Genomic DNA, 27533 nt, shown 5'->3' on the forward strand with positions numbered 1-27533 from the left:
TAACATTAATTTTATATTTTTATAGAATAATTACTGAGATCAGACATTCTCAAGCCAAAAGACATTTTAACTAAAAACTTGGGGGTATGGTGACTGCCTAAAACCTAAAAACATGACTCTACTGCCTGAATGGCTGTTGATTTACCCTATGCCTTTTCTTTCTAAATCAAAACTTTTACCTAATGCCCGGCTACAGAAAACCTTCTGTTGTGAATTGCACTGTACTCTCCCAAAAGTCATATGTTGAAGTCCTAACCCATGTTATCTCATAATGTGTCCTTATTTGGAGACAGGATCTTTACAGAAGTAATCAAGTTAAATGGGGTTGTTAGAATGGGGCTTAATCCAATGTGACTGTTGTCCTTCGAAGGAGGGGAAATTTGGAGACAGACGTGTAAGAAGGTAGAAGATGTGAAGATACAGGGAGGAGATGGTCATCTACAAGCCAGGGAGAGAAGCCTAGAACAGATTCTCTCCTCATAGCCCTTAGCAGGAACCAAACCTTGCCAACACTGCCATCTGGCTTTTTACCATCCACACCGGGCTGCTGAAAGCACTAGGGGCAGGGTGTACAATACCCACTCGGTGCAGTTCCTGGATAGTTTCTTCTATTCCTTATGTTCCCAGTTGGCATTTTCCTTCAGCACTGGTTTGATTGCTCTAACCCACCAATAGAGGTTTGCAGGGTTAGACCTTGTAGGATACCAATGTCCAATACTTTCTCTGGTTTGGGGCATTCTCATGGGGGAGAATGCCCAATTTTCATTAGTAAAGGGATCTTCCTGACTAACCCTTTGCCCTTGATAACCATCAATGGCACAGAAGGGGCTAGAAAACTTCTGAGGGAGACTGTGTATTAGAGTACATTCAACTTCAGTGGCCCTCACCTGGAGGCAGTGCTGGCCTGCATCCTATACTCAAGCTATGGGAGGCACCCACCTCTAATAGGACTGTATCCCTGAGGCTGGAGCAAGCAGAGCATCAGGGATGGTAGAGGCAGGTGGGGAAGGTCTGAACTTTCCACAGGCTGACCAGCACAGTGTTGGGTTACCAATCTATCTGTTTAGCTGTGGTCCCGATAGCAATGAAGTCAAACCACATTTGCTTCTGGGTCACTTTTACCAGACCCTTTACAGCCGATTAGGATAGCCTTTTGGCTTTCCGAGCTCCCTCAGTCTCTGGTCTTTCCCCTAGCCCGTACCCATTCTTGGAATTTGTATTTTCCCAGATTCCACTCCTTAGGGTCCTAACCAGGCTTTGTCACAAGCACTGGGACCTTAATCCGTGGCAGTTTGCACCCTCCTAGCTTTGCATCATAAATGTCTTGTCCCACACCTGAACTCACTGTGGATATCAGAGTCCCATACAGCATCAGTATACATCAGCGTACTGCGGGTGGACTGGAGTAGCTTGGCTTTCATTTCTGCAGTGAATGTGGCCTTATCAAGGCCTTCAAAGACAGGGATGTAGGTGGCCTGTCTCATTCCCAACTCCCTAAGAATTCATTGTACCTCCTCTGTATATTTCCAGGGCCCCACATGACCAGGGAGTCCCCCTCATTGAGCCAAGCATCTGCAGGATAGAATAATCCAATCTATAAGGGAGTGAGTCGCTTGAACACCTTTCCCACCCAGCACCATGCAGGTGCTGCTGGAGGGCAGGTGATGTTGCTCATTTTCTCTGCTTCCTGCTGGTCAAAGAAATGCCATCACCCCCCATATCCTATAACCACACTAACCATGCCTGGATACTTTCCCTGGCCTTTTGCTGGAACTTGGCAACTATATCAATAAGCTCAGAGGGAAAATATTTTCTCATCATGAATGTTTCTTGAATTGGGGGCTGTCCTGCTGGCTGGGATCATTGTTGCTGTGCTTTCGCTTTCCTTTGTATTAGGGGTCAGATGGGCATAGCATATTTCTTCCATTTCACTATTACCACAACATCTTCCTCTTCACTCTCCTCACTTTCCCAGGGATTCCATCCCTTAGGGTCCTAATCAGGCTTTGTCACAAGGTCTGGGACCTTAATCTATGGCAGTTTGCACCCTCCTAGCTTTGCAAAACACACACTAAGGTTTCCAACTTCTTATCCTGCGCTCTCACCTTGTCTGCCAGCCCCTAAAGTAGCAGAGCAGTGGACACCTGCACATCCCCTTCTCTAACCTTAGCTCTTCTTCCAACTTTCTAACCTGAGCTTCAGCCTCTAGTTGGGCATCGGGATTCAGCGACGTACCCACAGCAGACGACAGCTCACTGGACAGCCATGTATTTCTTTTCTCTGCTGCAGTGCACTCTACACAGTTCCTCAAACAAGTGCACTAGACCAGCTGGTGTTTTCAAGGACACCCGTGTACTCACATAGCAGTCCACAAGCATCTAACATACAGAACACCCCCACTACCCCACATGGAGGTCAATGGCCAATCCAGAATTTCCCCCAACAATGCCTCTCTCCCAGCATTCATTTCTTGGGTCTCCTGCCTAGCTTGCCAATTGCTAGTTAGAAACCTTAATAAGGAGGTTTCTAACTAGCAATAACTGGAGGGAGTTGCCCAGGTGAAATCTGAAACTGGCCCCCTTTGTGGAGGGCAGGGATACCCCAAAGAAATTGGCAGGCCACTCCAGATTGGTAGGTGGGAGGTCTAATAAGCAGAGGTGGGAGGTTTAATAAGCAACGGAACTTATTTATAGTTTACTTACTTATAGTTCCAGGCAGCTGCAAGACAAGTGATTTCTGCACCCACCTGCCAAAACCTTAAGAGTGTCTGAAGAGGCCTCAACTGGGTTCAGTCATGTGTACCCTCCAGATGGTCTCAACAACACATTGATCTCTCAAGGCTGCATTCTTGCAAATGGCTCCCACTGTGGGAACAGTGGACAGTGTATATTCTAAGCACAGGAGAGGGCATGAGGAGCCTCCAATTGGCCAGGTCCAGCTCTCGGATCAAATGGGGGTCACATCCTATTGATTCCTCCTCCAACACTATGTCACCATATATTGTATTTACAATAAAAACATCTGTAGGAAGTACAGAGGTTTGTTTATTTTCCCTCAATTTTAGAGCATTCATGTTTAGTGGAGATTATCTAAAGTAATTTTGTTTCCGATTGCAGCTTCGTCAATGGCAGATTTGAGATATTCGTTCATATCTACATGCCAAAATCTTTAAAATCTGATTGCTGAGTTCCCAGGAAGTTTTTAAAAGTCACAATTTTGACAGCAACATAGTCCAGTTCATCTAGAAATCCATGTACATATACCTATGCAATATTACAGACAGCACTTATTTATATCCCAAACTTCTGATACAACCAAATAAAACAATAAAATCAGAAAGTATGATAATTTGCAAAAGAACTATGTAAGTTTTACCAAGACTCTCTAAACTTGTATAAAGATAAATTCAAGAGAAAATTTGATATTTCAATCCAAAAAGGGTTGTTTTTAGAACATTTTTAAGAGCCATAACAAGCACAGCATGAAACTCATAGAAGAGTTTGCCTCAGCAGATCCACTGCCAAAGCAGTATTTTCTTAACAATGGAAGAAGATGATTTAGAAAAAAGAGTTATCTGCCAGATTATATTTTACGCCAAAAATTTGGTTTGTTTTAGAACCATACACATTTTCAGACTTTTACTTTCTGTATGAAAAGTATACTTAATGTGAGTTTTTTTATACAACCATTATTTTTCATAAGGTATAAAAGGTATATTACATACTAGAATAAGTTACTTTTCCTATGGTAGAAGGGGGAATTTGGGGTATGTTTTTCATAAAATCTTTTTATCAAAAACATGGCAAAATAAGACACTTTAAAAGTAGGTTTTAGAAATATAGCTTTTACTGAATGACTTAAATAAGAACACTCCTGAAAAACAACAGGAAATTTTATTTCATAGTGGGCATCTACAAGAGGTTGCCAGGACCTCTTCTTTGAGGTTGCCTGGACTCTCATCCCCATCCCACCCACCTTGCTTCATGGGAGATGCAGATTTCTGTGATGCATCTTAGAATCACCCGTAGGGTCTTAAAACTCTCTATTGCCCAGACTGCACACAAAACCAGTTAAAAGAGAATCCTGGGCTGGAGCCTGGAGGCTGAAGGCTGGAGTCTAGAGGCTGGGGGTAGGGGTGGAGCAGAGGAGGTGAGTGGTCAGTGTGTTTAAAGGTCCACAGGTGATTTCACTATGCAGCCAAATTTGAGAACCACTAGTTTAATGTAAGCCCACTTTGCCTTCACACCATTGTTGATTGGTTTGGTATTGAGCACCTAACCCAGGCTGAGCCAATCAGATCTTTCCCTTGGAATTCTGAAACTGTAACTGAAAGGTAATAATGATTATTACTCTGCCACATCTGAGCTGTATGTGACTTGAACATGTAAATTCAGAAGCAGTTGGCAGCCATGTTCCATAATGTATCTGAAGAACTGAAGACACCAGTAGGTATTGTTAGAGCAAAATGTAGTTGCTCAGAGAGAAACAGAAAAGACAAACAACACTAAGGAAATTTCCTTAGTTCACTATAGCAATCCAAGCTCCAGGAATAGTCTTTCATCCCTTGAATTCCATAAGTTAACCAAATACCTTTCAAAAAATTCTCTTTTTGCTTAAGCTAGTTCCAGTTGAGTCTGTTATTTGCAACCAATGGGGTCCTAACTCATTTATGTCAGTAGCAGTGCAGCATTTAGTGTTAAGTATGGAGAGTCTGATTTTTGTTTAATATAAAGAGCTGTCTAACAGTCAGAGCTGACTGTGGCAGACATGGAAGTGTGCTGTTTAGACCACATTCAAGAGAACCTGCTACAGGGAACAGAGTTGACTGACAGCCCCATTCCTGTCAGAATGTCAGAAGATCATCACCCCTATCTACTTCTATAGAGGATTACTGATGACAGATTTCAGGGACACTTTGGGGTGTACACTCTCTAGCAGCTACCTGGCCAAGAGCTCCAACTCCAGGGCACGGAACATCATCTCCACACCAAGTTATGGTTGCCACCATCCTCACCTTGGATAAACTAGCTGAGCAGCCTCTTCTTCTTCCTGCCTCATTCTGTGTTTTTCTATCTCTTATTCTTTCTGACTTTGTCTCTATGTCTCTCTTTTCTATAATTTTCCTTTCTCATTTCTTTAACGTTTTTCCCTTTTAATTTTTATCATTTCCCTCATTTCCTACTTTGTTTTCTCAGACATACTCATCTTTTATTTATCTCTATGTCTGCCTCTCTTTCTTCTTTTTGCTTCTGGCACTCCTTCCCTCTTTCATTCCCTTTGTAATTTGTTCTTTCTGTATGCTTGGCTCATCTTCCTTTGCTCAACCTAATTTTTTTCTCTTTCTGTATTTAACCTGGTCTTTTCTTCTCTGTTTCTCTTTCCTCTCTCCGTTCGTTCTTCTCTCACCTTTTCTTCTTTCACCTTTTTCTTTCAAATTTCTATTGCTACTTCATTATCTCTGTCTCTCTTTAATCTCTTTGTAGATCTCAACTTGTCACTGCCTACTCTTATTTAAGTGTCTACAGAAAAGTAGATACTTCTTTTTGTATTTTTTTCTCTATCTCTACCTTACCTTCTTCACCCAGTATCTTTTTGTATTCTTTGCTTCCTCTTTTTCCCCTCCTTTATTCTTTATTTTGTATCTTACCAAATGTTTCACTGACTCTGTTTTTGTATCCTTATCTTCTCTCATTTTCTCTTTTCTTCATTGTCTTTTTCTGTCCTACTGGCTTTGTGCACATACACACATACGTACCCCTATTCCTCTCTATCCTTTTCTTCTGTCCCTATTTCAAACTCATTGTTTTGCTTTATGTTTGTGTGCACGTGCTTGCACGCATGTGTGTGTGTGTGTGTGTGTGTGTGTGTACACATCCACATTCACACAGGTGACAAAAGAATGGGGAGAAGGGTGCATGAGGTTAGAGAGGTACTCGGAGCCTGGATCTGTGGCTTGTTACTCTGGCTAACCAGGGGAATCATCTGATTTAGTTGTCTGGGATGGGGCCAGTGAATCTAATAAGCATTTGGGTTGAGATCCACTGGTTTAAAGATGAAAGCCCTTGAAAGCTAGGATTAAATATATGTACTTCAAGGAATGACTGATAAGGAAACAAAAGAGGTTTTGAGGATTATAGTGAAATAAGATCTCTGTGTGACAGATCATCTGAAAACATTGTGGAGAACAGGACTTGGAAGCAGAGAAACGAATGGAAATTCATATCTATCTTATTGGGCCTAATTCAAAATAGCACCTTACTAGATTTCCATTTGAAATTCATTTCTTCCTCTCCATAACCCCCTGCAAATGCTTGTTTGTTGAAGCTCTTGCCAAACTTGGGTCCATATCTGAATTACTTCTCCATTTGTCTGCTATCCCCTAGACTGTGAATATATTGACAACAGGAGTAGGGCACTTTCTCCATTGTTTTCCTAGGACAGTATCAGCCCAGAGTTCTAATTACAGTAGTTCCTTGGTATCCAAGGAAGACTGGCTCTAGAAGCTCCCCAAGGATACCAAAATCCAAGGATGCTGACGTCTCTTATATAAAATGGTTTCATATTTGCATATAACCTACGCACACCTTCCTGTATACTTTAAATAACCTCTAGAGTACTTGTAGTACCTAATACAATGTAAATACTATGTAAATAGTTGCCAAAGTGTGGCAAATTGAAGTTTTGCTTTTTGGAGCTTTCTGGAATTATTTTTTCCTGAATATTTTCCATCCTTGGCCGATTGAATCTGCCTATGCAGACCCTACAGATACAGAGGGCCCACTGCATGTAAGTTTTCAGAATCATTATCAGCATTTGCTTAATTGAATTAAATAATACACATTTGTCTCAAAACCATTAAGTTGATAATATTGTCAGCTAATACTCAATGAGACACCAGGTTATATGTAGAGCTGGAGACAGAATTTGTTCACACCAACAATATAACATTTACTAAATGATGGGATAACTAGTAAGAATACAGGTGCCCTATAAAGTTTTGAATTTGGCCGTGGACTCTTGAGCCAGACATCCTGGGTTTGAATCTTACCCTGACAACTTGCTACATATACAAAAAAGTCTAAGACTGTGCTATTTTCTATACCCAGCTCTTAATTTCTGTGGCTACCTTGTACATGCCAAGTTGGCTCATGAAGATACTCATCTCTGAAGGCTCCAGCCTCAGTCCCAGTGTTCAATATGCTTTATTTAATTACATTTTTATATTTATTACATTTATATTATTTATATAATTTATTATTATTTTATGTTTATTATTTGTGAACTCCAGATAATAATGTTAGATCCTTCTTACGTCAGCTAGATATTGTCCCAATCTTCCTTCTCTTCAAACCAATTTAGAGAAACATCAGAGTTAAGCAAGTGGTTTTTCCATCTGGAGACTAGTTACAGAATGAGATTTCAAATTCCACCATTTGAAACCTGAACAAGGAAGAGAATGTCTCACTAGTAAACTGCAAATTTTATCATATTATTTCTCTCTTAGAATTAGGGTTATTTTTGGAGAGGGCTTCTTGTGGGAAGTAGGTTAGCAAAAAATGAGTCTGTAAGTCCACTGGATGCTATTCTTATCCACAAGGCAATTGCTAAACCACGGCAGGTCCAGAGCACTGCAGAAGTGGTTGACTGTGGCTCAGGAAACACCTCACAGCCTCAGTGCTCTGCTACTTGTTTCAAACCTCTGTAAGCTCAGTTCCCCTCTATTTCTGACCCTCTTAGCTTCACATATCTTGGTTCAATCTGCTTTGGTAATCTGGCCTTGCATTGTTTATATTAATATGTACCAGAAAGCCTCATAGGGTGCCTCCCATGTAACTGCCCCTCACCTTCACACTCTGTAAACATGAACACAAGATAGCCATGGGCTGGGACTGGACCCAAGCACATCACTGGATGAACCTCTGACAAATGCCTCTTCTATAGGAGAAGATCCAATTTTCAAATAAAAGTTCTCTGCTAAAGCTTGAAGCCTGGTATAGCAAGTAACTCATGTGCAAGATTAGTCAATTCAGTCTCATTTGTAAAAAACAAACTACTCCTATATAGGAGCAATGATTAAGTTTTATTGCTTCAATTTCTGAGGATGACCTAAAATGGACCAGCTTTGTAACTCCAAGGAACAGGAGTTTGAGGTCTACCATGGGCCTAATTGAGTATTATCACTTCCTATTCAGTTGAACTTAGCTCATCAGACATTTTACTACCTTTGACTCCATATGCACAGAGTAGGTGCTCGATGAATATTTGTTGCTGGACGAATTAGAAATTTATCACACTTGTCCCTAGAGGTTCCAGAGTCCCTGTCTTCTCCCAAACTCATGTTATTAATAGCAATATCAAGACATCTGAAGTGAAATTATTTTAAATATCACAGTCTTCTTCTATACTGACCATAAAGATTAAAGGCCTAAGGGATTTCCAAAAGAAATAAAGGCAATTATTAAACAGACATACAAAAAAAGTCTTCTCTCCAGCAATAATACCAGTTCCAGAATGAAAAGAAAATTGGAAATACTCTGTAAGGCTCACATATGGTGACTGAGACTGCAAGTACAATTTCCAACAGGAGAATGAGGTGAATAACTCTGTTCTCACAAATTAACCATTATTTTCACTAATATGTAACCCATCTCTGCAAATGGTAAGGTCTAGGGGAAGCCTGCAATGACCCCGTCACTTAGATTTTTTTCATGACGCAAAGCTCAAATAGCACCAAATATCCTGTTTGGCCTTCATGAAACCACTGTTCTCTACTACTCTTTAAAAGTAGGAATCTATATATCTTGGCAAAGATCAAGATCAAAGATCTAGACCCCTTCTCTTTCTAAGTCATATGTAAGTGCATCTCAAGATAGATATAGTTTATAAATGAGTCTCTGGAGCCTCTATGAAGATCACTGCATGTTGGAAAGTTTCTGTTTTTCATGGGAAATGTGAAATTGATCTCCATAGCTATCCTTGTATCTGGGCATAATTAAATGAGAATCAGAGAACTCCTCCCCAAAGAAAATTCATTTTTCCCTTTCTTCCTTTTTTAAAAATTTTCATTTACTTTCAGTTTTACTACTTCCTTGCTTTTTTACACCACTGTAATTATCAATAGTTGCTTGCTGAAATTCATCAACCATAGTACATGATGGTTATCAGGAGAGAAGCTACATCCAATAAGATTATCTAGGGCTTCCCTGGTGACGCAGTGGGTGAGAGTCCGCCTGCCGATGCAGAGGACACGGGTTCGTACCCCGGTCCAGGAAGATCCCACAGGCCGTGGAGCAGCTGGGCCCGTGAGCCATGGCCGCTGAGCCTGCGCGTCCGGAGCCTGTGCCCCGCAGCGGGAGAGGCCACAACAGTGAGAGGCCCGCGTACCGCAAAAAAAAAAAAAAAGATTATTTAGCACAATTTCTGGCACATGTCAAACACTCAATACATGTTACTTTTGCTTTTCTTCTCTTTCTGAGCATCAGTCTACAACTCAACCATAACTATTAATCAAGTATTTGAACTTTATCTGTCTTTCCTAAAGAACTACTTGCTGCATGAAGAGTTGCATGTATATTTTTGTAATTTTATGTTCTGTTCAAAGACGTGATAGAAAAGAGATATTATTCATATAAATTTTTAAAATATCAGCAATTAATTATGTTTTACATGATGTAAAATATCTATAGTGGAAAAAGGTTTATTTTCTAAAACTGTCAGTGAAGCATCTGCTACATACCTAATGTGAATGGTAGGTTTGAGAGGGATAAAACTGCCACCTGAAATGCATTACCAATGCAAGTACCTAGCAATCTTACCTCCTTACTTTAAAGATATGATATTACAAAGACAAAATTAACTGCGTCCCTCTGTGGTTATCCTCTCATTAAAATCTGTTCTAGTTTTCATAGTTCCTTTTGTTCTTCAACAATCACATTCTAGGAACTAACTCTGGCAACTGAAGTTTGATTCAGGAAAAACTATGAACGTCCACATTACTCATTCTCTCATTCATTCTTTCCATCCTTAGGTTCTGCCTTTTCTAATCTATAGCTTGTGTGACCCACACAACCAAATTTAAGGAAAGTACCCATCCCAGGTTTCTACACGCATTCTAACACAATCTAGAATCTCATTCTCATAAAATCCAATTACTAAACAGTAAGATTCATGTGTTGCTCTCATGAAAATTTGTCCCACTTATTTTCTAATTCAGTAAAGCTACTGGTTCAAATGTACCAGGTGAAAGAAAGATGAAGTCTTAGCTGGTTCCCCTGAGGGACTGTTTTGGAATAAAGCTTTAAGGGCTTCCACTTGATTCATACTTAATAGGCCAATGTCTCTTCTGCCTTCATGAGGAAAAAACGAAAACAAAAAAGTATCTGCTCTGATCAATAGTGTCACCAGCAAAGCCCATTAACAATTTCTCGGTAATAAAATAAAGTCTAACCTTTTTCTTTTCCTTTGTGCTCAAGTTTCACTTGTTCACAGGGGGCCGCATGCTGAGGCCTCACACTTGCCCTTCAGACCAGAGTTCCTCCTAAGAAACAACCGTGCCAACACCTTAGTTTAGGGGCCCATGTGCAGAAGCGCCGAGCAGGACCCTCAGTACAAGATGGCGGCGGCGGGCCATGTGCAGAGATGCTGCGCCAGGCACTGCGATCTGGAGCGTGAGCAGCACAGCTGTGCTGGCCCGGGGAGAACCCCACCCCCTCCTGCTGAGATCCTTGTAAAGCAGCCCCGCCCACGGCCTGTCGGGAGAGTGTGCGCTGCGTGTGCTCTAGAGCGGCAGCTCCCACCTCTCCATTCTCTCATCAGAGAACAAAGCTTTCCTTTGCTTCTGAACCCAACTCAGTCTCCTTCTATTGGTTCAAGCTACACCAGGCAGAAGGTCCTTTATTAGGGACCGACTTGAGAGGGACTGGTAACAGTGGTATTTAGTCACGTGTACTTTTGTTTGGATTCCAACAAAGGTTTAACTTCCTTGCCTTCCCACACACACACACACACACAAAAGATATTTAAACACTAGTTCATGATAAAATTAAATTTTACAAACATAAAAATGAAGAAATGTCATTTGTAGCAAAAAATTCAAATTAAAAATTTTTGTAGGTTTCATTATTTAATTTCTAGACAGAACAGAAGAATTTTTTTAATGCAATTTGTATCACAAGAGAATCTTGTTTTCTTGAAAAAGGACCTTTTTAAAATTCCAGGTTAAAGTACCACGAAATAATCAAGGTCTGAACATCACAGGTAAAACCCTTCAGCTATTATTGAAACATAAGTATAATTACACACTGGAAAAAGATATTATCAGCAGAGAAAAGACGCCTTAAGTATTCTTTGTCTTTCACCAAACTGATGGACACGAGTGAGCTCTAATATCATTATGTTTAGAAATGGCTTCATCCAGATCCAACTGTACACCATTAATGTTCACTTCCATACAGCCATTATAAAAGGCATTCACTGGTGTGGCACTGAATGGAACATCTGTAAAAATAGAATATTAAAATATTAGCCCAGGATTAGCATCTTACTTGCTTATAGTTAGAGGAATTATTCAGACTGCCCATTTCCAACCAAAATCTAATCCTAAAGGAAAAGTTAATATTGTAATTCTGTTCAATAAATTCATATTAAGTGACTCCGGTGTATATAAGGTATTGTGCTTGGCACTGAATTCAGCATAGCATGAGTTCCTATGATTGCGTAAACAGTTCCAGCCAAACCTTAGGTAAAGAAACATACTTTAAAAAGAGTAGAAAATAGCGTATTCTTCCTTGTGATGTTCTACTTTATTATTTCCTCTTTAAATCTGAGCAATAGTTTAAGCATTATTAAGTCATTTTTTCAACTCAAAATTAGAGTTACTTGAAAAATTTTTTTAAATGCCACAATAAATATATCTCTTATTTTTGCTGGAATTCTATATTTTCCAACGAAATAGTGTCTTGCTGAGCATATGATAGCAGGTCGTGATAGGGAATTCACTTTTATGTAATGTTTGGTGTTCTGAAAAATAACAGTTTTAATAATACTTCAGTAAATAGGGCCTCTAGGCCTTTCTACACTTTCACTCTCCTTATCAAACTTAATACTTAGGCGACACCCTTGGATTCCTAAGAACTGTGGTTCATCTTCAAAACATCCACCTCTCTACTTGCTTCCTCTTTTTTTGGCATCTCATCTCCATAAATTTTAATCCCAATGGATATTCTTCAGCCCTTATTCTTCCTCCTCAGTGTCTTATGCAAAAATATATATATATACTTCAAATGTCCCACTTCAAACTTGCCAATGTAGTGAATAAGTCCATACTTTTCTATGGGCTCATAGCATTTTTTAAGAAAACCTTTCAAGTCTGGCTGACTATCATAGGTTATACCACTGTTATAAATATCCTCAGAATCATCTATTTCCCCTGATTTTTAATTCATAACATGCAATTTAACATGCCTATTTTGCATATCAATTAATTTACCCATCCCACAGTTCACACTCTCAATGTCTCAATTTCCAGTTCTCCTCAATTTTCCCTCACTCTTTTTCTAAACACGTCTTGCCTAAAGTCAGTTCTTAGCGCTGTTGCCAAAGTCCTGGAACCACTGAAATTCTGATATTTTCACTTCTTTTGAACTCTTTCATTGTTTGTTTGATTTCCTAAAATTGCATTCAACTAATTTGTGAATAAGGTAGTAGGTGGATTTCAATGCAGAATTCATTCATTTGAACTGTAATTTTACTTCCTAATAATTAATCACGTTAATGTAACTATGTATCTATATCTATCCATGGATCTATCAATCCATCGATTTATAACTTTTGCAGCCTATTTACTTCTTTTTTCTTTTTGTATATCTTGGCCGCGCCGCATGGCTGGCAGGATTTCAGTTCTCGACCAGGGACTGAACCCAGGCCATGGCAACGAAAGCACCGAATCCTAACCACTGGACCGCCAAGGAATTTTCCTACAGCCTATTTACTTCTATTCCCCCAAAACCCAGATAAAATTTCCATATATGGGAAATGAACACACTGAGCAGTTAAAGTAACTTAATGAAGGTTACTAGAAGTCTAGACATCAAACTCAGAATTCTCCCCATGAGAATAACATGCAAATGGTATTTGAAAATGCTTCTAAAAATTTTTCTGCCTCAATTTTTTTGTCATTTAAAGAAAAGTGTTGATGGCAATTTTATGTTTTCCAATATTAACTATTTTTCCTCCAGTTTTCCCCATCTTGGTAAATGGAATCTTCACCCATGCAACTGCTCATGCCAAATACCTAAGAGCTTCTTTCAATCATTAATTTCTATTAACTTTGTTTCTCACATACATCTCCAATCTATTCACTGTATATTATCTTCACTGCCATCACCCTAGTCCAGCAGCTTCCTCATCTGCAAAATGGAGATAACAATAGTACCTACCTCACAGGACTACTTTAAATATCAAATGGGTTGATACAATTGAAGCACTCTGAACAACGCCCAGACTGTTTATTATGCACTAAATATGAACGATGGCAGTATCGTTGTCACTACTGTTATTATTACTGCTTCTCCATCTGAACTACTTCAGTAGCCCCCAACTCATCTCATCCACTTTTGTCTCCCACCTGTCCATCTCCATCCATTATGCAGGGGAATTTTTTAAACTTCATTATTGATAGACCACTTCCTTGTAAAACTTGTTAATGATTCTCAAGGCTCTAATGATAAGATGCACGATCCTGAACCAGGTCTACAAACCTCCCACCCACCCACCCATTTCACAGCCTCCTCTTGCAGTACCATCCCCCTTGCCCAATGTGCTCTCACCATACTGGTCTTCTATATATTCCTCAAGCATGTCAACCCCTTTCCATTTTGCCATGGACACTTTTACCTGCATACTAGCTCCAGTCTCCACCCTCATCACCTGGTTAACTTCATTTAATCCTTCAAATATCAGATTTGTATCTTATTGCCTTCTTCAGAGAGCTTGTTCCTGGCCCCCATAACCAGATCAAGCCTCATTTTCAGGCTCTAATAGCAACCCCTACTTTTTTTTCATAGAAGTTATGAATTTGTTTTTATATTTTCCTAATCACTTGTTTAATATGTACCTCTGCTGCTAGATTGTAAAGGCCTTAAGAGGAGAGATCATATCCATTTGTTTATTGCTGTGTCCCTACTGCCTGAGACATAGGTTCTTAATAATATTGGGTGACTGATGGTTGAATTGAAGAATAAATATTAAACTCAGAAGGTAACTGTGAGGATAAAATGAAATAATAAACCATTTCTGGCTAGGATAGTCAAATGCCGCAAAGCTTGGTTAGCTTCAGTTTACCATTAAATAAATTAAATAAAAATGTACCAATAAAATGTTCATGCAAACCCCCAGAAAAAGAATAATGGATACTGGAATTTTCTCTTCCCTTCTGATGCCCCTTTACTCTACATATGCTGTATATATATAGAGAGAGAGAGAGATAGATAGATAGATAGATAGATGCTGCTTTACTACAACTACATATTTAAAATACTATCAATTTCATTAAAAATATACTTTTTAAAACTGAAGAAAAAGTAAGAAGATACCTGGAAGGCCACCCAAGTAAGTGGCCACTGTTTCTTTCATTGCTATGTCCAAGATGGCAAATTGTCTTTGAAAGTCTTCAGAGTGGAAGCTGTCTTTTCTATTTTGAGTCAACAGCTCCAAATTGTTTCTGTTGACTCTGATTTCCAGAAGGGATTGTTGATTAGAACACAGACTTAGGGCCTCTATCCGAGCTATTACCATATTTTCAACAGATACCAGGATATCCTGAAGAACAGAGCAAAGACTCAATATAAACAAGTACTAACGTTAATGCTGCTTAAGAGAGACTTTAGTTTGTGAAATTCAAAAACAGAATTTCAATGAGGTGGGGAAAAGTATGATAGAGCTTTCAAATTTATTTAAATGAAAAACTACTATTATCGTAATCATAATTTTAAAATACACATTAGTTTTAAAAACTCCAGGTTTAGCTAAGATGTACATGTATAGCAGGTTCCGAAAATTCAATAAACAGCATTGTCTCACCAACAATGGGAACCAAAGTAGTGTCTTAAGCAATACATTTCTGTTTATGAGCCTTCCTAATTTCAAAACCTACGTATGGAAAAGGAAGGAGTTGAATCATTCTTTGTTGGGGAAAAGACTTGGAAATTTTGAAGTGCTTTAGTAAGCACATGCCAGCAAGACTGAAAGGTTTATCTGTGCCACACAAGAAATCCTGTAGACTTGGGACAAATTTTATGAAGTCTCTGAGAAAGAAAAACCAGGATTGCCAGCAGTAAGTTACAGAGTATTTACCAGAAGGTTCTCTCTCTCTCTCTCTCTCTCTCTCTCTCTCTATATATATATATATATATTTTTTTTTTTTTTTGAACTTTTCAAACTGCTGATACACTAAATTACTCAACTTGTTGAGAGTCATCTATACATCTAGCTTCCCGGCGTGTAGAGGAAATATAAAAAGAGAGAAAAAATAAAATCAAAACGAGGGAGACGGTTGTTATGATGCTTCCCAGATGGTAGAAACATAGTCTGAAGTGTTTACTTAGGAATCCAAGATACCAATGCGAAATGAAGCCTATACTTCCCAAATACAGCTTAGCTGAGGAAATCTGTTACTGTGTTATACACATGCATATCTTGAACTCAGGAAAAGTCAGCTGAGAAAATGTTCCAGAATGATCAATATTATGTGGAATAATGTTATGAAACGTTGTTCACAGATCATAAGAAGGCAATCTGACACACCAAAAAAAAAGGGGGCTGTGGCCATGAAGACAAACACAGAAAAGATAAAATAAATATCAAAGACATGGCACTTGTTAACCTCCTCTACCGTGTGAATGTAGTGTTGAAGGCAGGATTTCCATTTTGCTTAAGGAACAAAACAAACAAGCAAAAAAAAAGCTGAAACCCAAATGTAGCAAGCTCCTGTGGTCACTGGAGACAAAAGCTCAGCAGGATCTTTTCAGGTTGCTTACAGTTAACCATCAGAAACTGCCCCCATCCATCCTTTAAGTGGCAAAGAGCAACCCTTTTGATCACTACAGGCATTATTCAATTATATGTCTCTTTCTAAAAGCCACAGAGAGCATCCAAGCCAACCGCGGCACAAACGAAAGCTGCTTGCTGTAACTTGGAATCCCCCCACTGTGGATGACACAAGGACAGAACTATTAGCCTCTAATAGAAGTTGAATAATACAGATCTGATAACTCTCATGTTTTCTTTTATCCAAGAGTTTTTTCCCGTGCTTTCTCCTAATTTCAAGGCAGAGTTGCCGGCAGGAAGCCAAATAGACTGGTTTTAGTTTTCTGTAGTCTTTCCTAATTTACTTATGGGAGAAAAGATTAAGAGCGCCAGAAAACACAAAACATTATAATTAGGCACTGAACATTTCAGAGTGGATTGCAGTCAGACTCACTTCTATTTTGTTAATACATACAAATTCCCATGATACTTCAAAGATTCTGAATAAGGGCAGATCTCTGGGTACCCAGAGAAGACTCCAAGCAACCTTTGTGTGAGTCTTTCTAATCGGAGCTATAGATGCAATAGGCTTTTCCATTCCCCCCTCCCATCCCTTTACTTCTTGGTTCAAACCTTGGAAATAAGCCAGCAAAAAAGTAACAATAATGAATATTTATTGAATCTTTAATGATGTGCTAGAGGCTGTGCCAAATAGCTTATATAAGTTATTTAATTTTCAAAATAGCACTTTGAGGTAAATACTGCAATTTTATCCATTTTACGGATTAAAAAAAAATTACAAACCAAGGATCATAAAGGTTTAAAGTTACCTGAAGCTCTTCAGTGGCAGAGTCCACCAAGGACAAGGCAAAGGGCACTGTGTTACTGGAAACCAAGGCCAACATAACACCGGTGCCCGACGATGGGCGAATATTCAAGGACACATTTACTTGCCAAGCCTCAGGATTGGATACATTCTCTGTTTAAACAATGAAACAGAAGCAGGATCAATGTCCTCCTAAGGTGCACCAGAAGGAATTAAGTATAATCTTATCAATACTCAAAGCCATCTTTGTGTGATACTGAAGATTTTAGTCCTCTTTTTCAATGATCCATGTAACCAAGGCACAACAAAGCAAAAGAAAAACAGTTTTTAACGCAGGCAAGAAACACGGATGGAGCCTCATCCTTTTGTTCTTCTTCCTACAACAGAATTCTGGATTGTGGTGTTCAGGATTACTACAATTTTTTCCATTTGCTCTTTAATAGCTCTTCCTTCTGTCTTATATATTCTCCCATGGTCAAATCTCAGAGTAGTTGTATTTTAAAGTACACATTAGAAGAAAGTTCAACACATTTATTGTACTATTTCTGAGGGAAAATTTGGGTATAGCTGCCACCCCCCACCCCACTTCTCTTCCATATAGGGGTCAGATTAGAGCAATGGGAACGCAAAGTATGATTTCTATACATAGGGGTGTGGGATGGTGTAATGGTAGAGACATACTCTGAAGTCAATAGTTAACTTTGAAATTCTAATAGGAACTCGTGTGATTCTCTTACATAATACTTAACATTCTTTCTCTTAATTACTAGGTCAATTGTCTACCCAACTAGAGTGCAAGCTCTACATGTCTCTATCATCACTGTCTTCCTCAGCAGTCCCTTAACAAATATTTATTGAATTAATATGATTTCAAAATAGTTTGATTTCTGAAAATATTAGTTTACAATCTGAATGCAGTCTTCGTCATTCAACATAAAGTAATGTATAACAATAGCCCAAATACTATTTGGAGGCTTTAAAAAGGTGAATGTGAATGGAGAAAATAATTTTCCTTTGACAAGATGTTCTTCCATTTAGCCACATCTAATACTATAACATTTTTCACTATAATCCTTTAATTCCCACGCAAGAGGAAAAAAATGCATATAATCATTTTGAAGTAAGTAAATTTACTCTAAGATATTAACAAACTCAAACTAAAATGAACATGCAAATGTACAGAAATAATGTAACATTAAATATTAATTATAAAGTAGGTCACTTTCATATCATCTGTGAAATAACTAATTACTTATGAAAGTAATTTCTTTCAGGTGCAATAAAACTCTTATTTTCATTTTCTTTCCAGAGATTTTTTTTTTTGTCCTTTGAACAAATTGTGGGCCTAGTTTTTGCCTATGTCCAGTCATCAACTCAATTTAAACTTTTTTTAAAAAAAATACCTTCATATACAGAACAGAGCTAAAGTTAAAGACGTATTAATTTATGTTAGGAAACAGAAAGCACTAGTGTAAGATGCTTTCTTAAAACTGTAGCAATACTTTTTAAGGCTGAAAATAAAAAATTTAAAATATGTTTTTTCCTTAAATCAGAGATATCAAATCAACACTAAATTTATAATACAAACTGTTAGTAGTTCAAATAATGAACTCCTAAAACACAAAAAGACAGAGACGCCAATAAAATAATTAAGATACACAAATACCTAATAAACATATGGTGAGATATTCAACTTCAGTAGAAACTGGGATAATAATTAGAACTACAAGATTTAATTTTTCAACTCTCAAATTAGAAACAAATCCCAAGCATAAACTTTCTTCTCTTGGTTAAAGTACAAATTGATAAATCATCTTTGGAAGAGAATCTGATTGAACAGTAGGAATTATACCTTTGCATAACCTTTGATGGAGAGAATCTGAGATTCACTCCTACAGAATTAATCACATGAGGGTACAAGGATAAATGTCCAAGGATATCCCAGAAGTATATTTGTAAAGTTAAAAACCTGGGGTCGGTTTGGCAAGAGTTCCTGTTCCTATTAGACTATAGAAAACTGCGGAGAGTACTCGTTCCCATTCTTAAAACAACAAAAGACCAATTATCTATATAAGTACAACTTTTCTTGAACTATCACCAAGAGCCGAGGTTGCAGAACAACTGACTAGAAACCTAAAGGAAGACAGATGCTTCGAGGGAGAAACAGGAGGAGAGTACTCTCTTACCCATCTTAACAAAACGCTAAAGTCCAAGTAGGGGCTGGTGTGAGAATATAGAAGCCAGGGAAACTGCAAACACATGGGAAATTCATACCCATTCAAAGGATTTTACTGGGCGCTCAAGAGAAAAACTGGGAGAAGAGAAAGAGATTAGAGAAAGTTTCCTTCCTAGTACAAGCCCAAGGGGAGAGGAACAGCAACCTGCAGGAAAGGCACAAAGTCTCACCCAGATCATTCTTTGCCTGCTCTAAGCAAGACTTAAAGCATTAGGGGAAAGGCAGCAAAACCTTGTTGCTGTTAGGTCACGTCAAAGTCCCATTACACCTACAGATTAGGGAATGAAAATAGCAAAAAACAAAACAACAACAAAAAATCATTTACCCTGGGGAAGGAGCAGGAATACACCTTGAGTCCTGACCATTAGATATCTCCCTTACTGGTGGGCAGGAGGGGGGACAGTGGAAAGTCCACACCCCTGAGACACAGGAATGTTAACACCTGTCTAAGACTGAATCTGCACCAGAACATTAGAGAATGCTCCTCTGACCCCCCAGACCCCTCTAAATTGCTAGCAAATGTCAAGTAACAACTAAGAGCACTTCTGGGAGTGAAACAAGACCAGAGAGAGACACTTTCTTGAGGCGAATGAAAGCAATATCTAAAGCTGAGGGTGGATCAGTTATTAAGAAAAATCCTCTGGCCACTACCCTAAGCACAAGGTATATTAAAGGAATTTGAAGGGTAGTCATGGAAACAAGAAAACCAAAGCAGCTCAATTCTTGACTAGATTGATTCAAGTCCCCTCATTAAGTGTCTAGCAAAAGGAGAGCTGTGCTCATCTCCAAATGTAAATATTACTTATCTCAGTCTCTACTGTTTTATCTGACACCCACCTTTAAACAAAAATTATTAAATGCAGAAGGAAGCATGGAAAAATGACCCATAGTCAAGAGAAAAAGCAATCAATATGACCAGATTTAGATATGACACAGATATTGGAAATGTCAGACAAGGAATTTAATTATGATTAATAAGTTGAAGGCTTAGGCGGAAAAGATGGACAACACGCATGAACAGATGGGAAATTTTAACAAAGAGGTTGATATTTTAGGAAAGGATTAAATGGAAATGCTAGAAATAAAGATGAATACCTTTGATGCATTAATCAGTAGACTCAATACAACTGAGAAACTGGTGAACCTTAAAACAGGTAAATTTAATTTACCCAAAATGAATCAGATTATGTGCCAATAACCTTTAAGTAACAACATAAGCATATTCAACTACATTTTTTTCTCCCAATATACTTGGGAAAATTCTATTAAAAATATATAACAGTATGAATAAGCCTAACACTATATCTGGCACATAGTAAGTACTCAACAATGTTTACTGAAGGAATTATTGCAGTTTGTTAATGAATAAATTTAAACAGTAATGAGAAAAGAAAGATAAAATGGGAAATCACTTACTATAATCTATGCTAAATTGAGCAACTCCAGAACCAGGATAGTAGGAACCCTTCTCCACAGTGACAAGACAATGCTTATTTTGTTTTTCTTGAATGATTTCCTTTACTCCTGAAGCTCCTTGATTCATCAAATTCCAGCCTCGAATACATCCATCTAGACGAGGGTTAATCTAACAATTTAAAATATAGATCAATGAAAGCATTTTAAACTTGAAAAAGACAGACTCATAAGTGAAGTGGCTTAATTGATTATAGATACAGGTTTTCATTTAGAGGCAAAATTCTTTCTTTGATGACATTTTAAAGTATTTAACATATTTTGAATTTTATCTAAATTTTGTTCAAGGTGTCCTTCAGATGGACAGTCTTTTTCAGTAAAAGTGAGCTTATGCCATCAGAGACCTCCACTGCGATCCTAATGATTTTTAACACCTCAAGCCCCACCTGCCTCTTCTGCATCATCCAGCACTAACTCTTCTGCTCTCGAGTTCCATATATGCTTCTAGCTGTGCCCCTGAGTTCTAAGCTGCTTTCTGTTTTTCTTTAACTGCATTTACAACTAGGTTTGTCTTGCCATCAGATACTAAGCCTCTTCAGGAACAAAAGTGTTTGCATTCTTCAGTCTCACCAAAGCAACCAGCCACATTCAAGACATGCAGCCATTTCATAAATAGTTGATTCTTTTTGAATAATTTATTTTACTTTTTAAATGTCTTGATTTATCAATTTCAAAGGACAGGTATATTCACTCTGACATGAGTTAACTAATTCAGGTTTTATATCATATCACAGAAATCTCTTAAAAGCTAAGGTAACTGAAAGATGGATACAAAATGGTCAATATTTAAGTTAAATCAGCAAGTGTAAATTTGGCAGACCCATGACTTCAAATGAAAAATTTTAAACTCTTCAAGGTCATTGATTAGTCTCCTTCATGAAACCTTTTCCATGGTAGTTAGTCAAATACCACATACAGAAAATCATCTGTTATATCTAACTTCAATTTATGACAGGCTGCAGTTATATTCCCACCAAAGATTTTTCTATTTAAAACATTCCACCTTATGTGCTATTCTTATCTCCCAAATTTTAGTCCTAAAACAGACCTAAGAAAGTTCTTTGACAGGCTTCTACAAAATCATGTAATTTTGGACTCAAATATATGTATTTATATGTTTAATGGCTGAGTATGGACTATTATGATGTTAACGTTGAACTGATACTCGGAGAAGTTTTGAAAATCTACTCCTCCATGAGTAATGCTGGGAATTTAAATGGGCTCAAAAACACTACATTCATTTTCTTATTTCCTTAATATAATTTCAAGGGTTGATAATGTTATTTTTCCACGTTCAATTCAAGTTTTCACAGTTGGTATGTTCAACAAAATAACTTCATTTGACTCTCAGAAAAACGCATTTTCAAATCTATTACAGATGAAGGAATTCATCCATGATGAATGATATAAGCTTGGATCGTTACCGGTCTAATGAGTGCATTCTCCACTTTCCGAGGTATTCCTGCAAAGTATACTTTGGTTTCTAGAAACCCACTGGTAGGCTTAAAAAGGCTTTCAGGTTTATTTATATTCATTACAGCTTCTTTAGCTATTTTTACACTAATACTCTGTTCTAATTCTTCCACGGAGACCTATAATTAAAAAGACAAAAATTATCAAACAACCAAACATTACTGCATTTCATTTGAAACACCACAATTGAAAAATCCTGTTATTATTCCAGTATATAATTTTCCAAAGTAATCATTTTACTGTACTTGTTAATTTGTTCCAACATATTTGAAATGTCACATTAGTATAAAGGTGATAAAAATGTGTTTTAGTGTGGTAATTCTTGATCGAAAATTAAATCAATACCATATTTTAAAGTTTAAACATCAATATTTTTCTATTATATTTAAACACCCATTTATAATATATATCTTTCAACACCAGTGTGCCATAAAATTAACAGTTTTTTTTTTTTTTTTTTTTCTGTACGTGGGCCTCTCACTGTTGTGGCCTCTCCCGTTGCGGAGCACAGGCTCTGGAACCACAGGCTCAGCGGCCATGGCTTACGGGCTTAGCCACTCCGTGGCATGTGGGATCTTCCCGGACCGGGGCACAAACCCATGTTCCCTGCATCGGCAGGCGGACTCCCAACCACTGCGCCACCAGTGAAGCCCAAAATTAACAGTTTAAAAAAAGAAAAGTGGAGGCTTCCCGGGTGGCACAGTGGTTGAGAGTTAGCCTGCCGATGCAGGGGACGCGGGTTCGTGCCCTGGTCCGGGAGGATCCCGCATGCCGCGGAGCAGCTGGGCCCGTGAGCCATGGCCACTGGGCCGGCGCGTCCGGAGCCTGTGCTCCACAGCGGGAGGGGCCACGGCAGTGAGAGGCCCGCGTACCGCAAAAAAAAAAATCGTAGAAAACTTTTAAGTGCCCTTATTTTGCATTTGTCTGATAGTATAAATATGAAATCAATAAGGTAAATAAGTTTTAATATAAATTAAGAGAAGTTAGTACATTCAGTATTCTGTTCATTATGCACAAATTATATTTTATTTCAAAATTCAAAAATAGTTGAGGTCATAAGAAAGCACATTAAATTAAATTGGGTTTTTCCAATTTTGAAAGTAGTTTGGATTTCTAAAAAAGGTTGGAAGTAGTGGTAACCAACAATTTAAAAAAATCTTCCCTGGACTTCCCTGGTAGCCCAGTGGTAAAGAATCCCCCTTCCAATGCAGGGACCGAGGGTTTGATCCCTGGTCGGGGAACTAAGATCACCACATACCGCAGGGCAACTAAGCCCAGACGCCACAACTATTGAGCTTGTGAGCCTCAACAAGAGCCGCGTGCCGAAAACTACAGAGCCCACGGGCTCTGGAGCCCGCGAGCCACAACTAGAGAGAGAAAACCCGCGCGCTGCAACTAGAGGGAAGCCCGAGCGCCGCAACGAAGAGACCACGCGCCTTAACAAAAAGATCCCACATGCCACAACACAGATCCCATGTGTCGCAAATAAGACCTGTTGCAGACAAAAAAATAAGGAAAATAAATAAATTAAATAAATAAATATATTTTTTAAAAATCTTCCCATAAAGGCAATTTGAAGAACCACTGCTGCAATCTCCTTATGTAAAACTGTAGGACTCAAAATACAAACTCTTCGTTTACTTATCAATCAGGGAAGCCAAACAATAGGCATATTAAAAGCACTACTACAGGAAGGAAAAAACTATGCTCTCAAGTAAATAAAATAAATTTGGTAACATTTACAGATTTAAAGTTGGTCAAGGCTCTGTCCTTAATATAACCAGTCACCATCATTTTATTCTAATGATTATTCCCTCCTTGAAAGATGTTAACTTAGCCTCCAGGACCTCCGTCTGGCTTGCTTCTCCTCACACCCCTTCTCAGTCTTCTTTGCTGGATCCTCTTCTTCTCAACCTCTATAATAAGCCCCAGAGTTCATCCCTCTAGTCATGCAAATATTTTTAAAGGGGGCTTTATTGCCCCACTCTAGGGCAAATTTGGGAGTGGTGGGCACTTTTAGTTTTCACAGTAAGAGGTATGCTGACATTGCAAGATGCTAGGTACACCCTGCAATATGCAGGATAGTCATGCAAAATAAATAATAAAATATCCTACAAATTTTCTGAACCTTCCTAGTAGATATTCATGTAGGGTATACTCATGCTTATAATTACCTGTGCTTGTGTGTAATATAAACACTAAATATCTGTTGCACCACTTCAGCATTCACTGAATTTTTCAAGAATGTAATAATCTTGTAAACAAAGAACAGACTGATGTTTGTTTTGTTTGGATCTTTATCAAGATTTTCTCACCATTTTGGAAAATTACTATTACTAATGGCAATAGCATTTATGCACTTATGGTTTTTGAGTTGCCAATACAACACCCCCAAGCATGTCTTCAGTTGTAGCTTTCATGTTATTCTATGTATAGGAGTAAGCTTTGACAAATATTATACTTGAACTTGAGCATTTACATATGGAAATACATATTACTTTCTAAAAATTATTTTCTTTTTTATATAATAATTAGAGCATTATATTGGATGTGATAGAGTTTAAAACAACAGATTGACAATAACCAGTCTCAGGGCCTTTAAAGCCCTCTTTATGCTGAATACCAAAAAGTTTTTATCTACCTTAAATTGAAGGCTGGACCTTAAAAATATATACAGAATCTGACCACTTCTCACCACTCTCACTATCTACACTCCAGTCAAAGCTGCCATCTTCTCTCCACCGTGTTATTGCAATAGTCTCCTAACCCCACATCCTATTCTGTCCTTACTCTCTACCGTCTGGTTTCCACAAAGCCATTAGGTCCTAACCAGGATTATCTTTTAACATGCAAATTAGATTATGTCACTTCTCAAAATCATCTAAGATAGCCTAAGACTCTGTATTTGCTGTTCACGTGACAGAATTATCTTTCCCCAAAAAGTTCTCCAGTCTTGTGTCCTCAAGTCTTTCTAACGTAATCTCATCAGAGATGGCTTTCCTGATTCCATATGCACACTCACCATCATCATTCTCTATTGCCTGGCCTTGCTTTTCTTTTATCTCATAGCATTAATAACTATCTGACATGTCTATTTGTTGATGCATTTGAGGTTTTCATCTCACCACCACAATGCAAGCTCCATTAGAGCAGGGACTTTGTTTTATTCACTGTTGTATCCCCACCACCTAGAAGAAGGAATAGCACATAAAGTGCTCAATAAATATTTTGTTGAATAAATGAAATTATTATACAAATTATATATTTCCCACCAATATTAGGATTAAACCCAACTATGAAATATAATAATCACTTACAAAGTAGCAATATTTATTCCTACAGGTTGTAGCCATTCTAATGACTTAATCATTACACATTCAGTTTTTTAAATCTGAATTACAAAACAATTCTGTTATATGCTTTAATTCTAATTTCTTATTTTTAAAGTATTTTATTTAAAATTTTAAAATAATCCATAGTCCAGTTTACAGATTAATTTAACTTAACCACTTTGTCATTAATTAAAATTAAAATACTTATTTAAAGTATTTATTTATTTGAAATAATTTCTGTGTTGCATAAATTTGTTTGAAACAGTATATAATTCTTTAATAAATCATCAGGATTAAAAGCTAGTAAAACTACCATGCTCGGGGACGTAAAATGCATAAATTGTTACAATATTGAATTACAATTTAAAGAAAAACAGCCAGCACCAAGTTTATTACCAGAGTCAAGTTTTTCTCTGATTTGCTTATTGTTCTTAAACTTTACTTTTTATATAAACTTGTATTCAGTTTATAGAGAGAGATTTTAAGTGTTTTAGTTAAAACATGGGCATATCGTTAAATAATAGTTTCTTTTTAACAAGAATCATAAACATAGGAGACAAATAAATGAAACTGAACAGCTACCTTCCATCCAGCCCGAATCCTGTCTCTTTTTATTTATTTATTTTTTTGCGGTACGCGGGCCTCTCACTGTTATGGCCTCTCCTGTTGCGGAGCACAGGCTCCAGACGCGCAGGCCCAGCGGCCATGGCTCACGGGCCCAGCTGCTCCGCGGCATGTGGGATCTTCCCAGACCAGGGCACGAACCCGTGTCCCCTGCATCGGCAGGCGGACTCTCAACCACTGCGCCACCAGGGAAGCCCTCGAATCCTGTCTTTAATAATATCACTCATGAACAGTTCTTTAATAAACACTACTTGCAACTCATGATAACTTCACAGATAAGTATTTACCTTTTTCTTTATACATATTATATCCTACCTACAAATTTATCTAAATTCACCTTCAAACAGCTGATATTTTCAATTTGTATAAACTCATTAGAAAAAATTCTGTTCACTCTCTTTTGCTGCAAAAGTGATTTTAGCAGTTTTAGATAGGTGATTTACGGACGTTAGGCATTAAAATGTATTCTGCAGCACATTGGAGGTATAGCTGTATGCATCAAATATTCTAGATACAGATATAGTAGGAAAGATGTAGTAACAAAGATACAGTAATAAGCATTAGAAGTCAGAGAATTTAGTACTTCTCTGACAGTTGCATTTGATCTTGTGAAGACACTATTCTTTTAGAGTTAGGAGCCCAAAATCCATGGCTGCCAAAAGACAGACAGCCCCCTTTTTGGTGAATCATATCTGCACCCAACTGTTCTTTATTACCACCTTCCTGTAACATATTTCACATTATATTGTATTAGTTCATAATGCAGCATCAGCTACTAAACTGTGAGGTACTAACCTCGAGCAAGGACAAACTCTTGCTATAGTTTTAGAGCCTTGAACTCAGGGATGTAGCACTTGAAACATGCTCACTAAAAGCTTATTGAGTATATGACTGCAAGAGTGGATAAATATAAGAATGAAATAATTTAGTGATGACTTTACATGGCTGCTCAACATGGACCTCTTGTCAGTTCCCACAGGCTTAGGTAGTGTCTGTTTGGGGTACAACATTCTTCTCTCTGCTCTTCTCTGCTGAAAGTAGCATTGATTTAATTGCAGAAAGGAATTCTCCCCTCTGTGGACTAACAGTAATCCCTTCTCCAAGTAATTCCTTCTCCAAGAAAAGTTCCATTTTAATACAATAAATTAAAGTGCTGTTCTTGATTATTAAAATAAAGACTCACTTTTAGGGATTATCTAAAAATGCTAGTTTCTAAGCACTATAATTGGTACCAGCTAGTGTATCCTGTTTGTACAAACTGATTATACCTACATGATAATATTTAAAATTAAATTAAATTTTTTATTTTTTTACTATGTGTATTTCTCTTTTACATTGAAAATATTGATGGCTATCCAGTGTAGTTGTCCTTGATCAGTGTTGTCTTAGAATAACCCCTGACCTATAGGAGCAATATCACTGTTCACCCAGTGAGAGCCACTAAAAAAGGTAAAAAGTTAAGGACAGAGTAGTTGTCTTTAACAAAGCAAATAACTGAAAACAACTTCAGTTATGGGAAATCTGCAATATATTGAGAGATAATAAC

At 37.8% G+C, this 27533-nt stretch overlaps 1 protein-coding gene across 2 annotated transcripts in view; it reads right to left on the bottom strand.

Moving 5' to 3' along the window:
• Window positions 1-11032: 11032 nt before the first annotated feature.
• PROS1 (protein S) overlaps window positions 11033-27533 on the bottom strand; it is a 57604-nt gene continuing 41103 nt past the window's right edge. The window contains exons 11-15 of one of the 2 annotated variants that reach the window (XM_024759244.1): window positions 21983-22150; window positions 20502-20670; window positions 16854-17002; window positions 14592-14817; window positions 11033-11496 (exon numbers count right to left, since the gene is read on the bottom strand). In XM_024759244.1, coding sequence (XP_024615012.1) covers window positions 11354-11496; window positions 14592-14817; window positions 16854-17002; window positions 20502-20670; window positions 21983-22150 — 855 coding nt within the window. In that variant the 3' untranslated portion in view covers window positions 11033-11353. The remainder of the gene's footprint in view (window positions 11497-14591; window positions 14818-16853; window positions 17003-20501; window positions 20671-21982; window positions 22151-27533) is intronic. The other variant, XM_024759245.1, reaches the window with a different exon arrangement.

Source organism: Neophocaena asiaeorientalis, unplaced genomic scaffold, assembly GCF_003031525.2.
Source record: "Neophocaena asiaeorientalis asiaeorientalis breed wild unplaced genomic scaffold, Neophocaena_asiaeorientalis_V1.1 scaffold197, whole genome shotgun sequence".
NCBI classification, from domain to species: domain Eukaryota; kingdom Metazoa; phylum Chordata; class Mammalia; order Artiodactyla; family Phocoenidae; genus Neophocaena; species Neophocaena asiaeorientalis.